At 49.3% G+C, this 14,292-nt stretch overlaps 3 protein-coding genes across 4 annotated transcripts; 1 reads left to right on the top strand and 2 right to left on the bottom strand.

Moving 5' to 3' along the window:
* Window positions 1-2,997: 2,997 nt before the first annotated feature.
* Window positions 2,998-4,854, bottom strand: rpl30 (ribosomal protein L30). The gene is made up of 5 exons (XM_076017131.1): window positions 4,729-4,854; window positions 4,563-4,611; window positions 3,947-4,092; window positions 3,406-3,536; window positions 2,998-3,100 (listed from the first exon to the last, which is right to left on the bottom strand). Exons 2-5 carry the CDS (start codon window positions 4,581-4,583, stop codon window positions 3,048-3,050), a joined length of 351 nt encoding a protein of 116 aa, XP_075873246.1. The 5' UTR covers window positions 4,584-4,611; window positions 4,729-4,854; the 3' UTR covers window positions 2,998-3,047.
* An 873-nt stretch (window positions 4,855-5,727) lies between these two features.
* LOC142882400 (uncharacterized) lies at window positions 5,728-12,157 on the top strand. Its single transcript, XM_076017132.1, has 4 exons — window positions 5,728-5,973; window positions 7,606-7,950; window positions 10,339-10,392; window positions 10,482-12,157. The coding sequence occupies exons 1-4, from the start codon at window positions 5,883-5,885 to the stop codon at window positions 10,493-10,495; spliced, it is 504 nt and encodes a 167-aa protein (XP_075873247.1). The 5' UTR covers window positions 5,728-5,882; the 3' UTR covers window positions 10,496-12,157.
* On the bottom strand, window positions 11,437-14,057 carry rida (reactive intermediate imine deaminase A). 2 transcript variants are annotated; one of them, XM_076017133.1, is made up of 6 exons: window positions 13,900-14,057; window positions 12,783-12,888; window positions 12,650-12,704; window positions 12,490-12,558; window positions 11,939-11,994; window positions 11,437-11,637 (listed from the first exon to the last, which is right to left on the bottom strand). In XM_076017133.1, exons 1-6 carry the CDS (start codon window positions 13,965-13,967, stop codon window positions 11,581-11,583), a joined length of 411 nt encoding a protein of 136 aa, XP_075873248.1. In that variant the 5' UTR covers window positions 13,968-14,057; the 3' UTR covers window positions 11,437-11,580. The 2 variants fall into 2 exon arrangements, with proteins under 2 accessions (XP_075873248.1, XP_075873249.1); XM_076017134.1 differs by lacking the exon at window positions 13,900-14,057 and adding an exon at window positions 13,548-13,689.
* Window positions 14,058-14,292: the final 235 nt, after the last annotated feature.

Below are 14,292 nucleotides of genomic sequence, written 5' to 3'. Positions count from 1 at the left end.
CCTCTACCTTTTCATATTTTGCTGGTTTTGTTTTGCATCATCTGTTGTGACATACTTTGGAATTTGTTTTGTCCTCCAAAAAGGGAAGAGGTTTGAAGGGACTGAAAGACGAGAGACGGTTTTCAACATCTTAACATTCAACGCTGAGTTCGCAGCTGTGGCCTTCCTGCAGTTGTTTCCTGTTCCCTCCACCAACCAACACCTGTCTCTTCACGTGCTGCTCAAAGCGTCCTCAGTCACCTGATGCAGTCACGTGTGTCTTGTGGTGCTTCTACAGCTTATTCCAGTAGGGAAGAGCTAACCAGGGTGGTGGTTGGGAATAGTTTGGAGACGGGGGGGTGGGGGGGGGCACACAGAGATGTCCTGCTGCTCAGACAGTCAGCGCGACTCAGTGGGGACAAACAAGCTGACAGATGAGCCAGGATTTACCCGCCTGCATCAGAATGGAGGCTGGCATTACCTTGGGTCTAACAGTCGGCTCACAGGCTGATGCGCTCACCTACTTACTGCCAGTGGAATGAGGCAGTGGAGATAAAACCAGACAGACAGAGTTTAAACAAGTGGGTCACGTTCTGTCTCGTTGCTTTTTGGACGCCGGCTCGATGTTGACCTGGGTTTTAGAGAGACGCAGTGTGAGAGCACCTCTGACCTGCGGAGCTCAGAGTAAACTCAAATATTTCAAAGTAAAGTAGCCAGGCATAATGCACGCTGGACAATGATATACAATTGAAATGAAAGATAGGGTAAAAGCGTTTGCATCATTTGCTTAGTGGAAAGTTTTGATGTGTGACCCAGTGACAGTGGCGGTGGTTAATGATTCCAGTCCGGGTTGTTGGAGGGCACTGAGGGGGGACTGGTGTCCCGCATCACTGATCTATACATGCCCTAGTGAGAAAAGGTCAATCGTTAATTCACTGTGTGCTTTTATTTTTGACCGACCTTCCCGGAGTCACGAGGCACCCAGCGCATCACTTCATTACAGACTCCCCCCAAACTGATGAAAGAAATGAAAGAAGTGGTGCTGGCGGAGGCTTTCAGGCTCCGAGCAGGTCTGCCATTCTATTTGGAGCAGACACTTTAAGTTGTGTTTATCCACATTATTCTGGGCAACCTCCAGTGGTGCCCTCGTTCAGAACAGGGATTCTGCTGCACGTGACGTCCTGGAATGATTTCATTCCATTTAACTGGGAATCAAGGAAAAGGCTTAGGGAGGCAGTGAGTGGAAAAACTGGGCCAAACCACTCAGTGGATGATGACCGGCTTACATACATCTGTGTGTGTGTGTGTGTGTGTGTGTGTGTGTGTGTGTGTGTGTGGCTGGATGCATCAGCAAACAGCCCTGCGTGTTTGTGCAGATTCAGACTTGTTGGCTCGTCAGGTTTCTGGACTTGACACGGGATTAAATGAAGCATGTTTTGCCAGTTCATGATTCTCATCGTTCCTCTGGAAGCATGTCGCCCTCTCCGCCTCTGCGGCCTCATCCTATGAAATGGCTCATTTTGGCAACCCGTGCGTAATGGCAAGGACCGTACATTTTTGGGGAATGCAAATTCCAAAGTGTAAGAGTACACCTGGAACGCTGAGAACTGTGCCGTCGACTGAGCAGTGTTTTCCGAGTGAACCTGCGGGCATTGCAGGACAACAGCGTCGGGATGCAGTCTTGACACATGTACACACACGCACACACACACACACACACGCACGCACGCCACACTAGTTTCCCTCAGCTTGTTTTGTATTTCTAAATAACGTGAAAGATTCTTTTCTTCTGTTCACAGTTTGGCAGTGAGACCTCGGGTGCACACTCGGTCCCTGTAATGCTGTAAGCCCCACGCGCATACATGTACGTTTACTTGCATGCAATGCCCACTTCCGCAGGTGTCACCCATCAAACAGATGCAAAGGGATTCCCCAGCATTATGTGCAGTCCCTGGGCGGGGCCTGTTCTCATGTGATCGGGCTTTTGAGCAATTGTTTTCGTTTCCATGTTTCCATAAGACCATTGTACGGTTGACCTTTCGGTTTTGTGTTGGTAAACTATAGCGTAAGATGATTATGGTTGATTTCACTGCGTAATTCGCATTGATCGAGTAACTGATTGGTCACCTGGCTGAGGGGAGGAGCCTTACCTTTAAAAGGTGGCTGTTCTGGCAGTAGCGGAAGAGTGTTGAGCTGCGGTGAGCTCAAGCAGAGCGCCTCAGCTCCATTTGTTTTCAAGTTTCTTTTCAGACCTTGTTCAAGCTTTGAATAAATTCCAAGTGACTCCTCGACTACGCCATCTTCCCATTTTGTTTTGTTTTTCCCCTTCAAAGATCCCACGTAACAGCATGAGCGGAAATGATTGAAGAGTGAGGAACGCATTAAAAAAAACAAAAAAAAAAACATTGCTTTTACGTTCACTCAAACTTCTGCACTCACGCAGCTCACAGCCGTCATTAGTTTTACGTAACCGTCGGCCGGCAAGCTGACGTGACGTCACAACAGGTCGGTTGAATCTCATGGATGTTTAACGAGCGCTGCCACGATTATCATCTGCATGTCTGGATTAATGCGGGCAGTTCTTTCCTGCCTTCGGTTGCCCTCGGTGTTCTTTGCCCATTACGCTCAGCTGGCCGCAGTTAATACAGCGGATGATCGTCCCCGAGGGTTTACGCAAGGAAAAGAATATCAAAGATTAGCGCTTGCGCGGCATTAAAGCAACACGGCGATGAGCGCTCATCTGAGTGGATCATCAATTACACAGAAGCAGATGTTGCTCATGCATCCGTTGCATAAGATCAGCAAATGTGGCTTCGCGGTTGCTTCCGTGCCGATGGACTCGTACAGCAGACAGAGCCGCAGAGGGGAGGAAACCCCTCAGACAGACTTCAAGTGTGTTATTGGGGAATCCTCACCGGAGAAAACCAGAGTGTTGGCACGCCCTGGTGGACACATGTAGGAACGACACATGCTATCGAGTCACACACACAAAAAACAAACAAACAAGACGTCAGCAAATTCCTTTCACACCGATTTTTTATTAATAACAATGTGGTGGGGAAGCGGCTCTACTGAGGGGGCTGCTGCTGGTCTGGCATGCTCCTGATGATGTCAGAATCGCCTGAGAGGAGAAGGAACACAACGTCATCAAGCTGATGGATGAACCACCGGAGCCTGAACCAACAATGCTGTTGCAAACCAACAGTCCTGAACCACAACACTTTGGAGTGAAACACAAAGAACCGAGTGCATTAAATCGAGCTTGCAATGGATTTTTGTGCAATGTTTTCAGTTCTTTTTGAGCTCCAGCATCTTCAAGTGTAAAGGCCAGGGCCACAGGACAACATTGAGGGAGAACAATGGGATCAGGGTCAGCCCCTGTGTGAGGAGGTCGCCCACGATCACGACAGACAGACAGACACTCACCGGGGTCAATAATTGCCAGTGTGCACACCCTGTAGTATTTTCCGCAGGCTGTGCCGAGCTCAATGTTGTTTCCACTGTAGTGGTGCACACCGGTCTTGGCCAGCATGGCGTAGTACTCGATCTCAGATTTCCTGTTGGGAAATAATGAAAGGTGAATGAATGGTGGCAACAATAATAATACACAATCCTGTCAAGGCACATCACATAAATAGACCTTTTCAGACTCGTGCTGGAATATATGGGAGTGCGACTTCAAACTAATGAACTTTTACACAAGCGACATCTCTTATAGAAAAACACATTGTGAGGATACAAATCTCATTTATTTATTTTTTTAAAGAAATCCTTCTCTGAAGTCCATCAGCCCTGGGCAATCCTTCCTTCCTTCCAAAAGCCCCAAGTGAAAACATGATTACACACCACTGAGTATCTTGATGGAGTGCAATCATACAGAAGCAGCGTTGATATTAGAGCCAGCATTCCTAAAGGACAGTAGGCAGGCTGAGCACTGCAGCCTGGACCCCATTAGCACGGCGCCTACCTGAGAGCGGGGCAGTTGTTGGCCAGGATAACAAGCTTGGCTTTGCCCTGACGGATCATCTTCTGGGACTGCTTGTAGCCCAGGACGTATTTCCCACTCTTCATCACCAGCTGGAGACGAGAGTTGATGGACTCCATGGACTTTTTCTGGAAGAACCACACAGACGGACGGACGGACCAGTGAGCGTCATCGCACGCGCATAAAAAATGACAATGTTGTAAACTGGCGCCGCAGACGCCGGCAAATAATTCACTCTCACTCCGAAACCAACATCAAGTACGGTTTGAGGAATCACCGAGCCTGTTCCATCCAGCTTCGGAGTGACCAGTTAGCCAACTGCCATTAGCCACCGTGCCGGACCAACGCGTCCCAAGTTACGGCAGCTACGCCCGCGAGCTGCCGTTCAACTCGTGACATTACGTTAAGACGGATGGAAACATGTCCCGGCCCTTTACATTTACGCGATTGCCTACATTCGACAGCACATGGTTTGTTGATAGGGCGCAGCAACAACCGCTAAGCTAGTAGGCCACGACACGAACGCGTCTCCACGTGAAGCTGTAGCTTTAGCCCGAGCGCCGCGCGTGCAGCCGGGGCTGAGGGCAGCGCCGCTCACCGTTTTCTTGGCGGCCACCATTTTTGCGGTTTAGTCCGGTCGGGCCAACCTGCGGGGTCAAAGAGAAGAAAGCACAGGCGTTCTTTAATATGTCCGCTGCGATGGAGACGTCCAAACGAACGGAATGTGAGTGTATTTTAATGTAAAAACGCAGAGCTCGCCTTACGTTGAGCTAACTCCAATATGGCCTCGGAGAGAAAGGAAGTACCATGGTGCATTGCGACGCTATCTGCCGCTGGGCCTGCGCACACGAGTTCTGCGCACCTCCATTTGCTGCTTCGCAGATTCCACGCCTGTGGCGTCACCGTCATAATAAAAAAAAGAAAAAGAAAAAGAAAAAGCAATGCTGCTGCTGATGACGATGATAACAAGAGGAAGAAGATAAACTCTTTATGTATCCCCTGGCATAGTTCTTTTTGTACTCTGATCTAAACCTTTGAATAAAGTTTCTTAAAAATAAATAAATAAATAAGAGGAAGAAGAAGAAGAAAGAAAATGCATCAAGTTAGCAGCAACCAGGAAATTAATAAATTCCTTAGTGACTAAATTAAACAGGTGGCTAAAATACTTAATACAAAAACACGAAAAAAGTTGTGGGTATAATTCATTGATATTTAAAGATCACTCCTAAAACACTTTATTGTGTCCATTGTTAACTTAATATACTGTCAGTTGCTTATGTGAAGAAGATAAGAAAAATAAGCGGAGCATATAGCATTTAGCTAGCTATAGTGCTTACTTCACAGGTCAACTTTTGTCAACACAAAGGAGGCTGGTTGGCTTTGTGGTGTGTGGTTTTGTACACGTTCAGTCAAGATGTTGCTAAAGTGCCGTCATTGCCAACAAGGTTCGTGCTCGCAACCCTCAAAGCGTAGACAGTGAGTCTTGTGCACGTGACTGGCTCGAGCGAGCCCGTGTCCACTTTCACCCTGTGAGGTTGCCTATGACTGCGTAATGCGGCCTGTTTCTGACCCGCGGCGGCCTCCTGGAAACAGCAGCAGACAACAAACGAGCGCGAGCGTCTGCAGGTGTGACGGCGACTCCACGTCGCACAGCACAAAGCTCGCAGCGCGACTCGATTCGTGGGGAGGACGACGCGCAATTACGCACGGGACTGCAGGAATTTGGCGGCGGTTGTCTCCTCTCGTCACCCCCCCCCCACACACACACACACACTCGGTGGGTTTTAGGCGGTCAGAGTTTCCCGGTTCCTGAGTCGATATCGATGCACGACGTCATCTGCGCAGCTGCAGCTTTTGCTCACCTCTTACCTCCGATCGTCTGAGACGTCCGCCCAGTCCTCCGCGCGCACCGGACAGGATGGGATGTTCCACCAGCTCGCAAACTTCGGCGGTGGACACGAGTCGACCCACCGCGAAAAGCGAGGAAAGCAACGGCGCGAGCGCCACAGGTGACGAACCGTCGAGCGGTGTTGAGAGAGTTACGCAGAGTTGGATCGCTGACAATACCAACACACTGGGAGCAAATCATGTTTAGTGGGGTGGAGAACAAAAGCCGAATCAAAGCTCTCTGTTTGTTGTTGTTGTTGTTTTTTTTTTTTAAATTGGTATAAAATTGTGACGTTTTCTGTCAGGTGCACATTTTTGTCAGAGATTTCATGAGGTTTTCGAGGTTTAATGCTGTAGATGTCAGTGTTGAAAATGAAGCGCACAATTACAATGTTTTCTAGGACTCATGTTTGGCCCTGGTTAGGGTTAGGGCTAGGGTTAGGGCTAGGGTTAGGGCTAGGGTTAGGGTTAGGGTTAGAAGTAGCTTGGCTAAAACACATATGATTGCGCACGCAATCCTCAGTGTTCTCTCTCTGTTAAAAGGCCTCGATGTGAGTCCTGCAGCAGGATAGAACTCTACGTTCTCCATTGGTTCCCGCTGGGTTCTGGGTCTGTGTGTGCAGGGAGGACGCGCAGCCATCAGGGCAGATTTGATGACAGTCTTTGGTTTCATCAGGAAATGGAGAGACCGGCTGGGACACCCTGGAGTTGTTGTGGGTGAGAGGCGGTCCTGCTGGGGTGCAAACTGGCAGGCGGGTGTCAGGATGAATCCATCATGCACGGAAATGTAGAATTTGTCTGAAGGTGAATCTGAGAAATCCCAAGGTGTTAAATTAAAAGGAGTCACTACTGAGTCTGGTGACTTAGAAACTGGTGGCCCTTGCTTTCAACCCCAAGTAAATGATCCTTTTGTGAGTGAAGTATGATCATTATTTCCTGCAGGACTCCAGAGGTCAGATGGAATGCTTCTGGTTGTTGTTGTTTTTACTATCTGCACGTCTCAAGGCCTTTTTCCCCCTCGTCAGTCTCAAGAAAAAAACAGAGTATCAAAAAAAGCAGAATGACTTCAAACTTAAAAACCCATTACAAAATCTGTTTTTTTGATTTTAAGTTAACAGGACTGCAAGTGTGCAGAATGTTTCCCAAACACACAGAACCTCCAAGTCCAAGACCTCTTTGACTCAGGCAAATACTTTCAATGCAAATCTTTCATGGAGGAAATGTCTAGCAGGAAGTGAAGTGAGCTGAGGCGAACTGAGGGCCGTGTGGTATGAGACGGTCAACCTTCATTTGAAAACTCACTCACTGTCACGCTCTGTTTTGTCAGTGTACCATGCAGTCTTTGTCCTCGATGAATTCTATCAAAATGAACGAGGGCGCTCGAGATCTTGAAAAGTGCAGAGGGTTTTCTGTGCATCTCATCCTGTCACTTATTAACTCTGTGGCTCGGTGGGAGGTCGGCAACTGTCGGCGTCACGTTGGCAACGAAAAACACGAAGTGAAGGAAAAACAATAGGAAGGTGTTTGAAAAGAGATCCGCCACACTGGACCTGTTGTTCTGATCAGCATCTGCAGCAGCAGCTCAGACCATTCAACTTCTCAAGTTCTCTGAAGTCTTGTAGCTTTAGTCGTCATTTGTGACTGATTGTCATTTTTAAAATAAAAAAAACATCTAAATGCAACAATAAAACTGATACTGGTTCAGACTCCGAGGGACTCCAGTCTCACTCCTCAAATATCAAAACTCCTCACAGGAGCTGCGAATGAGAACGGCAACGTAGCTGAGGACAGCGAGACCATCCCAGAGCAGACACCTGCTCAGGGAGCAGAAGCTTCTCAACCTGCGGAGGAAGCCGTTGCATCTGCAGAGGGTGCCGCCCCCGCCGCCGCTGCAGCGCCACCAGCGGAGGAGGAGGAGGAATCGCAGCAGGCTGCAGAGTCGACGACGGCCGCCCAGAGTCCCGAGGAGAACCTGGGGCCTGCAGAGAGGTCGGCTACTGCAGAGACAGCAGGACCAGCAGCAGCAGTACCAGCAGCAGGACCAGCAGAGACGGCAGACAGCTCAGGGGAGCCTGCAGCCACAGCAGCCGATGACCAAGGTAGGGCGCAGTGCAAACCGTCCCAATGTGACTTTTACATACAGTCAAGAATTCCCAAGCACTCAAACTCTCATTCCTGCACACATCAGTTCCAAGCCTGTAGTTCAGCTGCACCGCCTGCCTCTGCGCTGCAGAGTCAGACTCAAACCCAGGACCCCCTGGTGGTCACTCAGGGCAGCGCGCTCTTGATCGTGCCTCTGCGCTGCTTTCCTGTCCTGTCTCAAATGACAAATGAAATTCAAATTTGTCCCGCATGAACACGCAGACGCAATAAAAAAAAAAAAAGAAGCATGCAAACGCAGCCCAGGCAAACAAATGAAGAATACATTTTCATCCGTTTCAAAAGAAAAACAAACAAATCCAAAGGGGCGGGAGCACAAACACGAGCAGCTGCTGGTGATGGAAGTGATGAGCAGCTGGCAGCATCGGCCGTCATCGGCCCTGCATCACGCATCACACCCGTCGTGACGACAACGTCTCCGTGCATTTGCATCGGGGTTCTTTGCTTTCGTACCTGTCAGAACAATGACGAGTTCTCCATTTGCTTGCAATTGCTCCCATTTGCATGTGTGTGTGTTGGCAGCTGCAGCATCGCCTGTGTTGTCATTGCGCTCTTTATTTCCTTTGCAAATCAAAGTTTCTGCTGCAATCCTGCAGTGGCTGGACAACAATAGCTATCAGACCGACCCGGCTTCACTGTGATGTGATGTAGCAACAACAACAACAACAACAACGCTGCACAGAGTCACACACCTGTGCATGCCCGCTCATCACAGTGTGTGTCGGCGTGCTCGATCGACACACAGTTTGTGTTTTTTGCAGTTTGTCTTTCGTCCAGGGGACTAAATGCAGGATTGTTCCTATAGTGACCTGCAGTAACCTGAGCACTGATCCACCTCCTGCATAGTGGCCCAATAAACACAGGCAGGTGTGCGGTGGCCCCTCCCCTCAACCTGGCAGTATCCAACAACACTTGGACGTGACTCCAGAAACACCAAACACTTGCTCACTTTGATTTTCTCCACTCTTTACTGAAGGAAAGTGGATTTTTGCCGCAGAATCATTTGCTGATTTGTCATTTTTTTTTAGAATCGCTTTGTTTCAAAGGTCCCATTTCATGCAAAAAGGACTTTTCAGCTCTTTGTGATGTCACAAAGGGCAATGATAAGCAACGATGCGTTCCCTGCTGAACGTGGGGAAGATTCAACAACCCCCCCCCACCCCCCCGCCCCCTCAGACCACCCCTTGACCTCCATCCTCCCTTGATCTCGACCTTGACCGGCCGCCCCGCCTCCTCTCAGTCCGTGCTGAACTGCCGACCCGCTGTGTGTTTGCGTGTGACTGAGGTCTCATTAAGGTGCAATCCGAGTCCCGGGAGAAACCAGAGCACTCGGACACATACAGGGCTTCCACTAGCGAACCAGGCCTCCGATGCACAGCCAATGATGGGGGGGGGGTGTCGAGTATCACAGCGGCAGGTACAGACGGAGTGGCCGGAGAGCAGCTGCTGTGGATGGAGATGTGCTTTGATGACGGTGATGTCCTCCATCTCCAGCCGTGCTGTCACTGCTACGCATTAGCAAGCAATGCAGTCTTCTCCTGGTTACTGCACTGTTCATCAAAGCTGCTCCACAGGATCCCCTGAACATCTCAAGACAACTGAAACACTTCACAGACAGCACAGCACAGCTCATGTGAAGAACACAGCTGGTCCTAATAAATCCCCCTGGGGCTTCCAATGTACATGTACACACTGCCTCTGGAAGTGTCCAAGAAGAACAAGTTGTGCTCATGTGAAGTTATTCTTGCAGAGACCCGGGCCCGCTTCCTATTGTGGCTGCCACCCTTGAATAGAGTTTTGTGATGTGAAAAGATTGGAATGACTCAATAAGCTCTCGGTTCTGGCTAGGAAATCAGTCTTATTGAAGTGGATGGGCGAGAGAGCTCCCACTGCTACTCAGCGGTACCAGGGCAGTTTTAGAGGTTTTCCTACGGAGAGAATGAGCACCAAATGAATTGGAAATGACAACACTATCATGGCTTGGAAGGTTCCAACGTGAATGAACCAGCAATAAGAAATACTCGCAAACACGTTCAAGGACACGCGTATTTTCATTTGCCGATGAGTTGTTGGTTTCTTTTTCCTTTTTGCCATCGTTGTTTTCTATTATTCATCACCCCGTTTGGTTTTCCTATCTGAATCTCCTCTCCTTGTTCACATCACTCTGGTTTCATACGCGTCGTTTTGTCACAGGTGTGAAAGTAAAATCAAGTCCGATGAATTCAATCTCATCAGAATATCATGGGATGTTTTGGCTCATTCGCACATCATCATGATTAACACCTGACCTCTGTTCCTTTGCTATTCTGGCTGCTGTTGCTGACTAGAAAAGGCAGCGGCCACATCAGCTGATCCACTGAGCAACACAGACCAACCAGCGGGTGAGGAGCACTTTAACAATCACTCCGTGAACTATCAGTAATATCCGTGCACACTTCTGACAGTTTTTACCCTCTTTCCTGGCGTGCAGCCCCCAGTGAATAACCAACGTCCTGCAGCTGGGACTGGGACTGGACGGACGGACGGACGGACGGACGGCAGAGTCCGGCCTTGCTTTTGTATGCCAGAGTGAAAGGATGTGGAGTTGTGCTGTGTGAGAGCGGTTGTGTGTTTGAGTGACATCACCTCGTTGCCAAGATGTAGCCCCTGTGATAGCCCCTTCCTGTCATGGCTCAAGTCTTTCAGGATTGTAGGTCGACGTCTCGTCAAGGTCAAAGGTCATTTTCACATTCAGTTTGTTTAGCCCTGTGTTTACAGTGTCCAGCTGAGACTCGTTGTTGCTGGGACCCTGTGAAAGCTTGCACTTCCCTTTGTGACATCGCAAAGGGCTGAATTTCAGAACTATGCTGCATGTTTTGGCCACTTCCTGAATAAATGGGATGAGAAATGGACTTTTGCTAATAGGGAGACACAGAATATATGTGTTTCTATCCACAATATCACACCTTTTTGTATTGCACGATATACAAATACACACACATATATATAGGGTATATATATTTCTGAGTTCCTTCTGTGTGGAGACGGACGACAATTCATGAACGTTTCAAAGACTAAAATGAAGACAGCCTAAAATCAGGGTTTTTTCATTATTGTTATTTTTTTTATTTTTAGAGCAGCACCTTTAAGATATGTTATCATAATTATATACGGAATATCTCATCCAGTGGTAGTGGGTCTGGTCTTGAATGTGTAGACCTGAGGCCAGGGCATCTTAGACTGGTTGGGTTAGTGGGTCCAGTGCAACATGAACACAAAGCATGAGCTGCTGCAGTCAACATGTTCATGATAGTAATGATAGTAATGGTGATAATGGTGATAATGGACCACAGTGCCCTGAAGCTGAAGTGACTCTCTGTGTTCAGCCTAAACCCAACCCTCAGCCTAAACCTCAGCCTAAACCTCAGCCTAAACCTCAGCCTAAACCTAACCCTCAGCCTAAACCTCAGCCTCAGCAGCCTGGCTTTCAGTAAAAGACCTCAGACCAGCAGGCCTCTGCTTCACAGCGAGCAGCTTGCGTGTTAGATTGACTGTGGCAAGTTGCACGTGTGTGAGAAGCTGCCGGCCAATCAGGAGTCGGCGAGAGGACCTACGACTGCGACCGCCTCGATTTCCACCCGTCCGCCCTGGTGAGGAAGAAGAAGAAGAAGAAGAAGAAGAAGAAGAAGAAGAAGAAGAAGAAGAAGACGGTCTGAGCTGTCAGTTTGATTGACGTCTGGTTTTAGAAGCTCAGTGTTTGACGACTTTATGCGATGGCGTGAGTGGGAAACCTCCACCGGCTGCTCTGACTCTCCACACCCAGCCAGCGGGAGGTCCCAGAGTCAGAGCGCCCCCTGGAGGCCATCATGGCTAACGACTTGCATTCGGTCTCCATCATTTTGGCGACGGTTTCATCGGGTATGGACATTAATTTTCCACACTACTCACTCTTGGAAGAGCAGCGACCTGGTAGGCAGCTCTGGCCGGGAAGCTACTGCTGAAAACTGCAGAGAAGAAGAAGAAGAAGAAATTAAAATTGCCATTGAGTCAATGCAAAAATCACGCTAGTGGGTCAATACTCTGTTTATAAAATAACTCTAAACATTTGGAACTGTAAAGTGATTCATGTGTACAGACAGAATAAAACTACATTTCATCTAAGTCTAATTTGTATCAGCTTTTTATATCGTTATTATCCTTAGTAGTCTTATTATTATTATTATTATTTGAAAGTCACAGCTTTGGCTGCCGGCCAACGTCCTCTCTGTTCCCCAGTGAGGGTCACTGACGCTGCTTATTGGTTCAACGGTGTCGGGGGTCCAGGGGCCCTCGGCTCCGTGGTCCAGCCAGCAAAGCCTGCTGGGAAGGTCGGCCTGTGCCCGGTGTGCCGCCTGAACCGGGTGGGAGACGGCGCCCCCTGTCTGTCGGGCGACCGCTCATGGCCTGAGGGGCCGTCTGTGGACGACACTCCACCACTTCCTGTTTGTGACGCAGCTTACATGTCTTGTACACCTCGTTGACGCTGTTGAAGTCGTTGATGTCGGCCAGCAGCACCGTCGTCTTCACCACTAGAAGAAGAAGAAAGTTAAGTTAAGCTAAGCTAAGCTAAGCTAAGCTAAGCTAGTCACAGCGCCAACATCTGAGCCGCAGGCGTCTCACCGTTGGTGTAGTCGCAGCCAGCAGCTGTCAGGATCTCCCCCATGTTGATCAAAGCCTCAAGAGGACGAAGAGGAGTTCATGTGATTGCACGCTGAGAATGAGAAGCTTCTGTTCTGACCGTGCTGTGTGTCACCTGCTTGGCCTGGGCCTGCACGCCTCCCTCCACCAGCTGCCCCGAGGCCACGTCCAGCCCCAGCTGCCCCGAGATGTACACGGTTCGATCCACCACCACCGCCTGGCTGAGGGGGGTGGGGGGGCACATGAACACATGACAAGAATACTGGAGGGCAACATTTCCACTGCAAGGAACTTCTTCACTCCTGGACCAGGAACCTTTTCAGGACCTTGATGCACTTTGGACTTTTCTATATCAGAGACACCTGACCCGGACTCCACGTTGTCCTTATCTGCACGACAAATACCTGGATGACCTTGACAGCTCGGCCACGCCGCTTTATCTCCACGATAACAGCACAAAATCTGATTGTCCAGTGACGCAGCGTGAAGGTGACACACGTGACCACTCTGGTTAACAACGAGGATCATTTTCCTTCTCTGTGTCATTACAGCACAAACAACCACTAAACAGGTCATTGACTCCCACTGGTGAGAAGTGACTCCTCCTACTGGAAGCCGGTTGGCCACTGCAGGAACGCTCCCCCCCCTCCCCAATCTTATGTAAAGGAACAATGCGCTTTAAAATAACAGCAACGGTTCGATGCAATGAGCCCCGTTAGTGTAACACAACAAACACAAAATACATTACAACGAAAAATAGAAAATGAAAGAAAGAAAATCTTGTTGTTGTTTTTTTTTTTTAAGGAGTGTCCTATTATTATTTACTATTAGGCCTAATGTGAAGAGGCTTCCAGAGCTGACTGCAGAGCCCAGTGCTCACCTGTATATGCCCTGTCTGATGGGGGCCGTCGGCGTGTAGGGGATGTGTCTCCTGAGAGAAGCCATGCTGCTGGTGGGAGAGTGGCGCTGTGACCCACTTCCACTGAATGTTCAGCAGTTATACTGATACAGTGGAGGGAGGGGGGGGGAGTGAGGGGGGGAGGAGGGTCAACTCAAGTCCCGCAGGTGAGTTCACTCAACATTGGAAGCCACGCCCCCTCAGTCAGGTGACAGGCCGAGAGCGTCATCTTGTTTTCCTCATGCGTTTCCACAAAAAAAACAAAAACCAACCCACCGCGCACGCTGCTTTGAATGGCCACAAACGTGGAGAAGGTGACCGGGTTCATGCTGACCTGTACGGACCGACGGCGGCCGCTGCCGACGGGCTGTGGATGATCTTCTTGGTGAGCGCAGCAGACATGGTTCCTGGGTCCAGGCTCCCCGACTCCCTGCAGGATGGTCGCTAGTGGGTCAGTGGTGGAGGCTAACTGGTGGTGGTGGTGGTGGAGGCTAACTGGTGGTTAGGAAACAACAACGTGCACGGCTCAGTTTTCTGTAGTCCGAAAAAAGCTTCTTTTTTTTTTCTTTTTTACCGTAAGTGCACATCCAGTTGCGCGCTTTTTCTTTGGCCGCCGTCCCGTCGGGATGAAAATACAACTTTCATTGGACGTTTGCGACGACTTTATGTGACTTACGGTAGGACGAGCGTGGCTTGCCGTGCATGCCATGCATTGCCTGGATGGTTT

Source organism: Nelusetta ayraudi, unplaced genomic scaffold (genome assembly GCF_046127955.1).
Source record: "Nelusetta ayraudi isolate G7.1 ecotype Tasmania unplaced genomic scaffold, CSIRO-AGI_Nayr_v1 ptg000260l, whole genome shotgun sequence".
NCBI classification, from domain to species: Eukaryota; Metazoa; Chordata; class Actinopteri; order Tetraodontiformes; family Monacanthidae; genus Nelusetta; species Nelusetta ayraudi.
The sequence above is the reverse complement of the archived record's forward strand: the minus strand, read 5'-3'. Positions and strand labels throughout refer to the sequence as shown.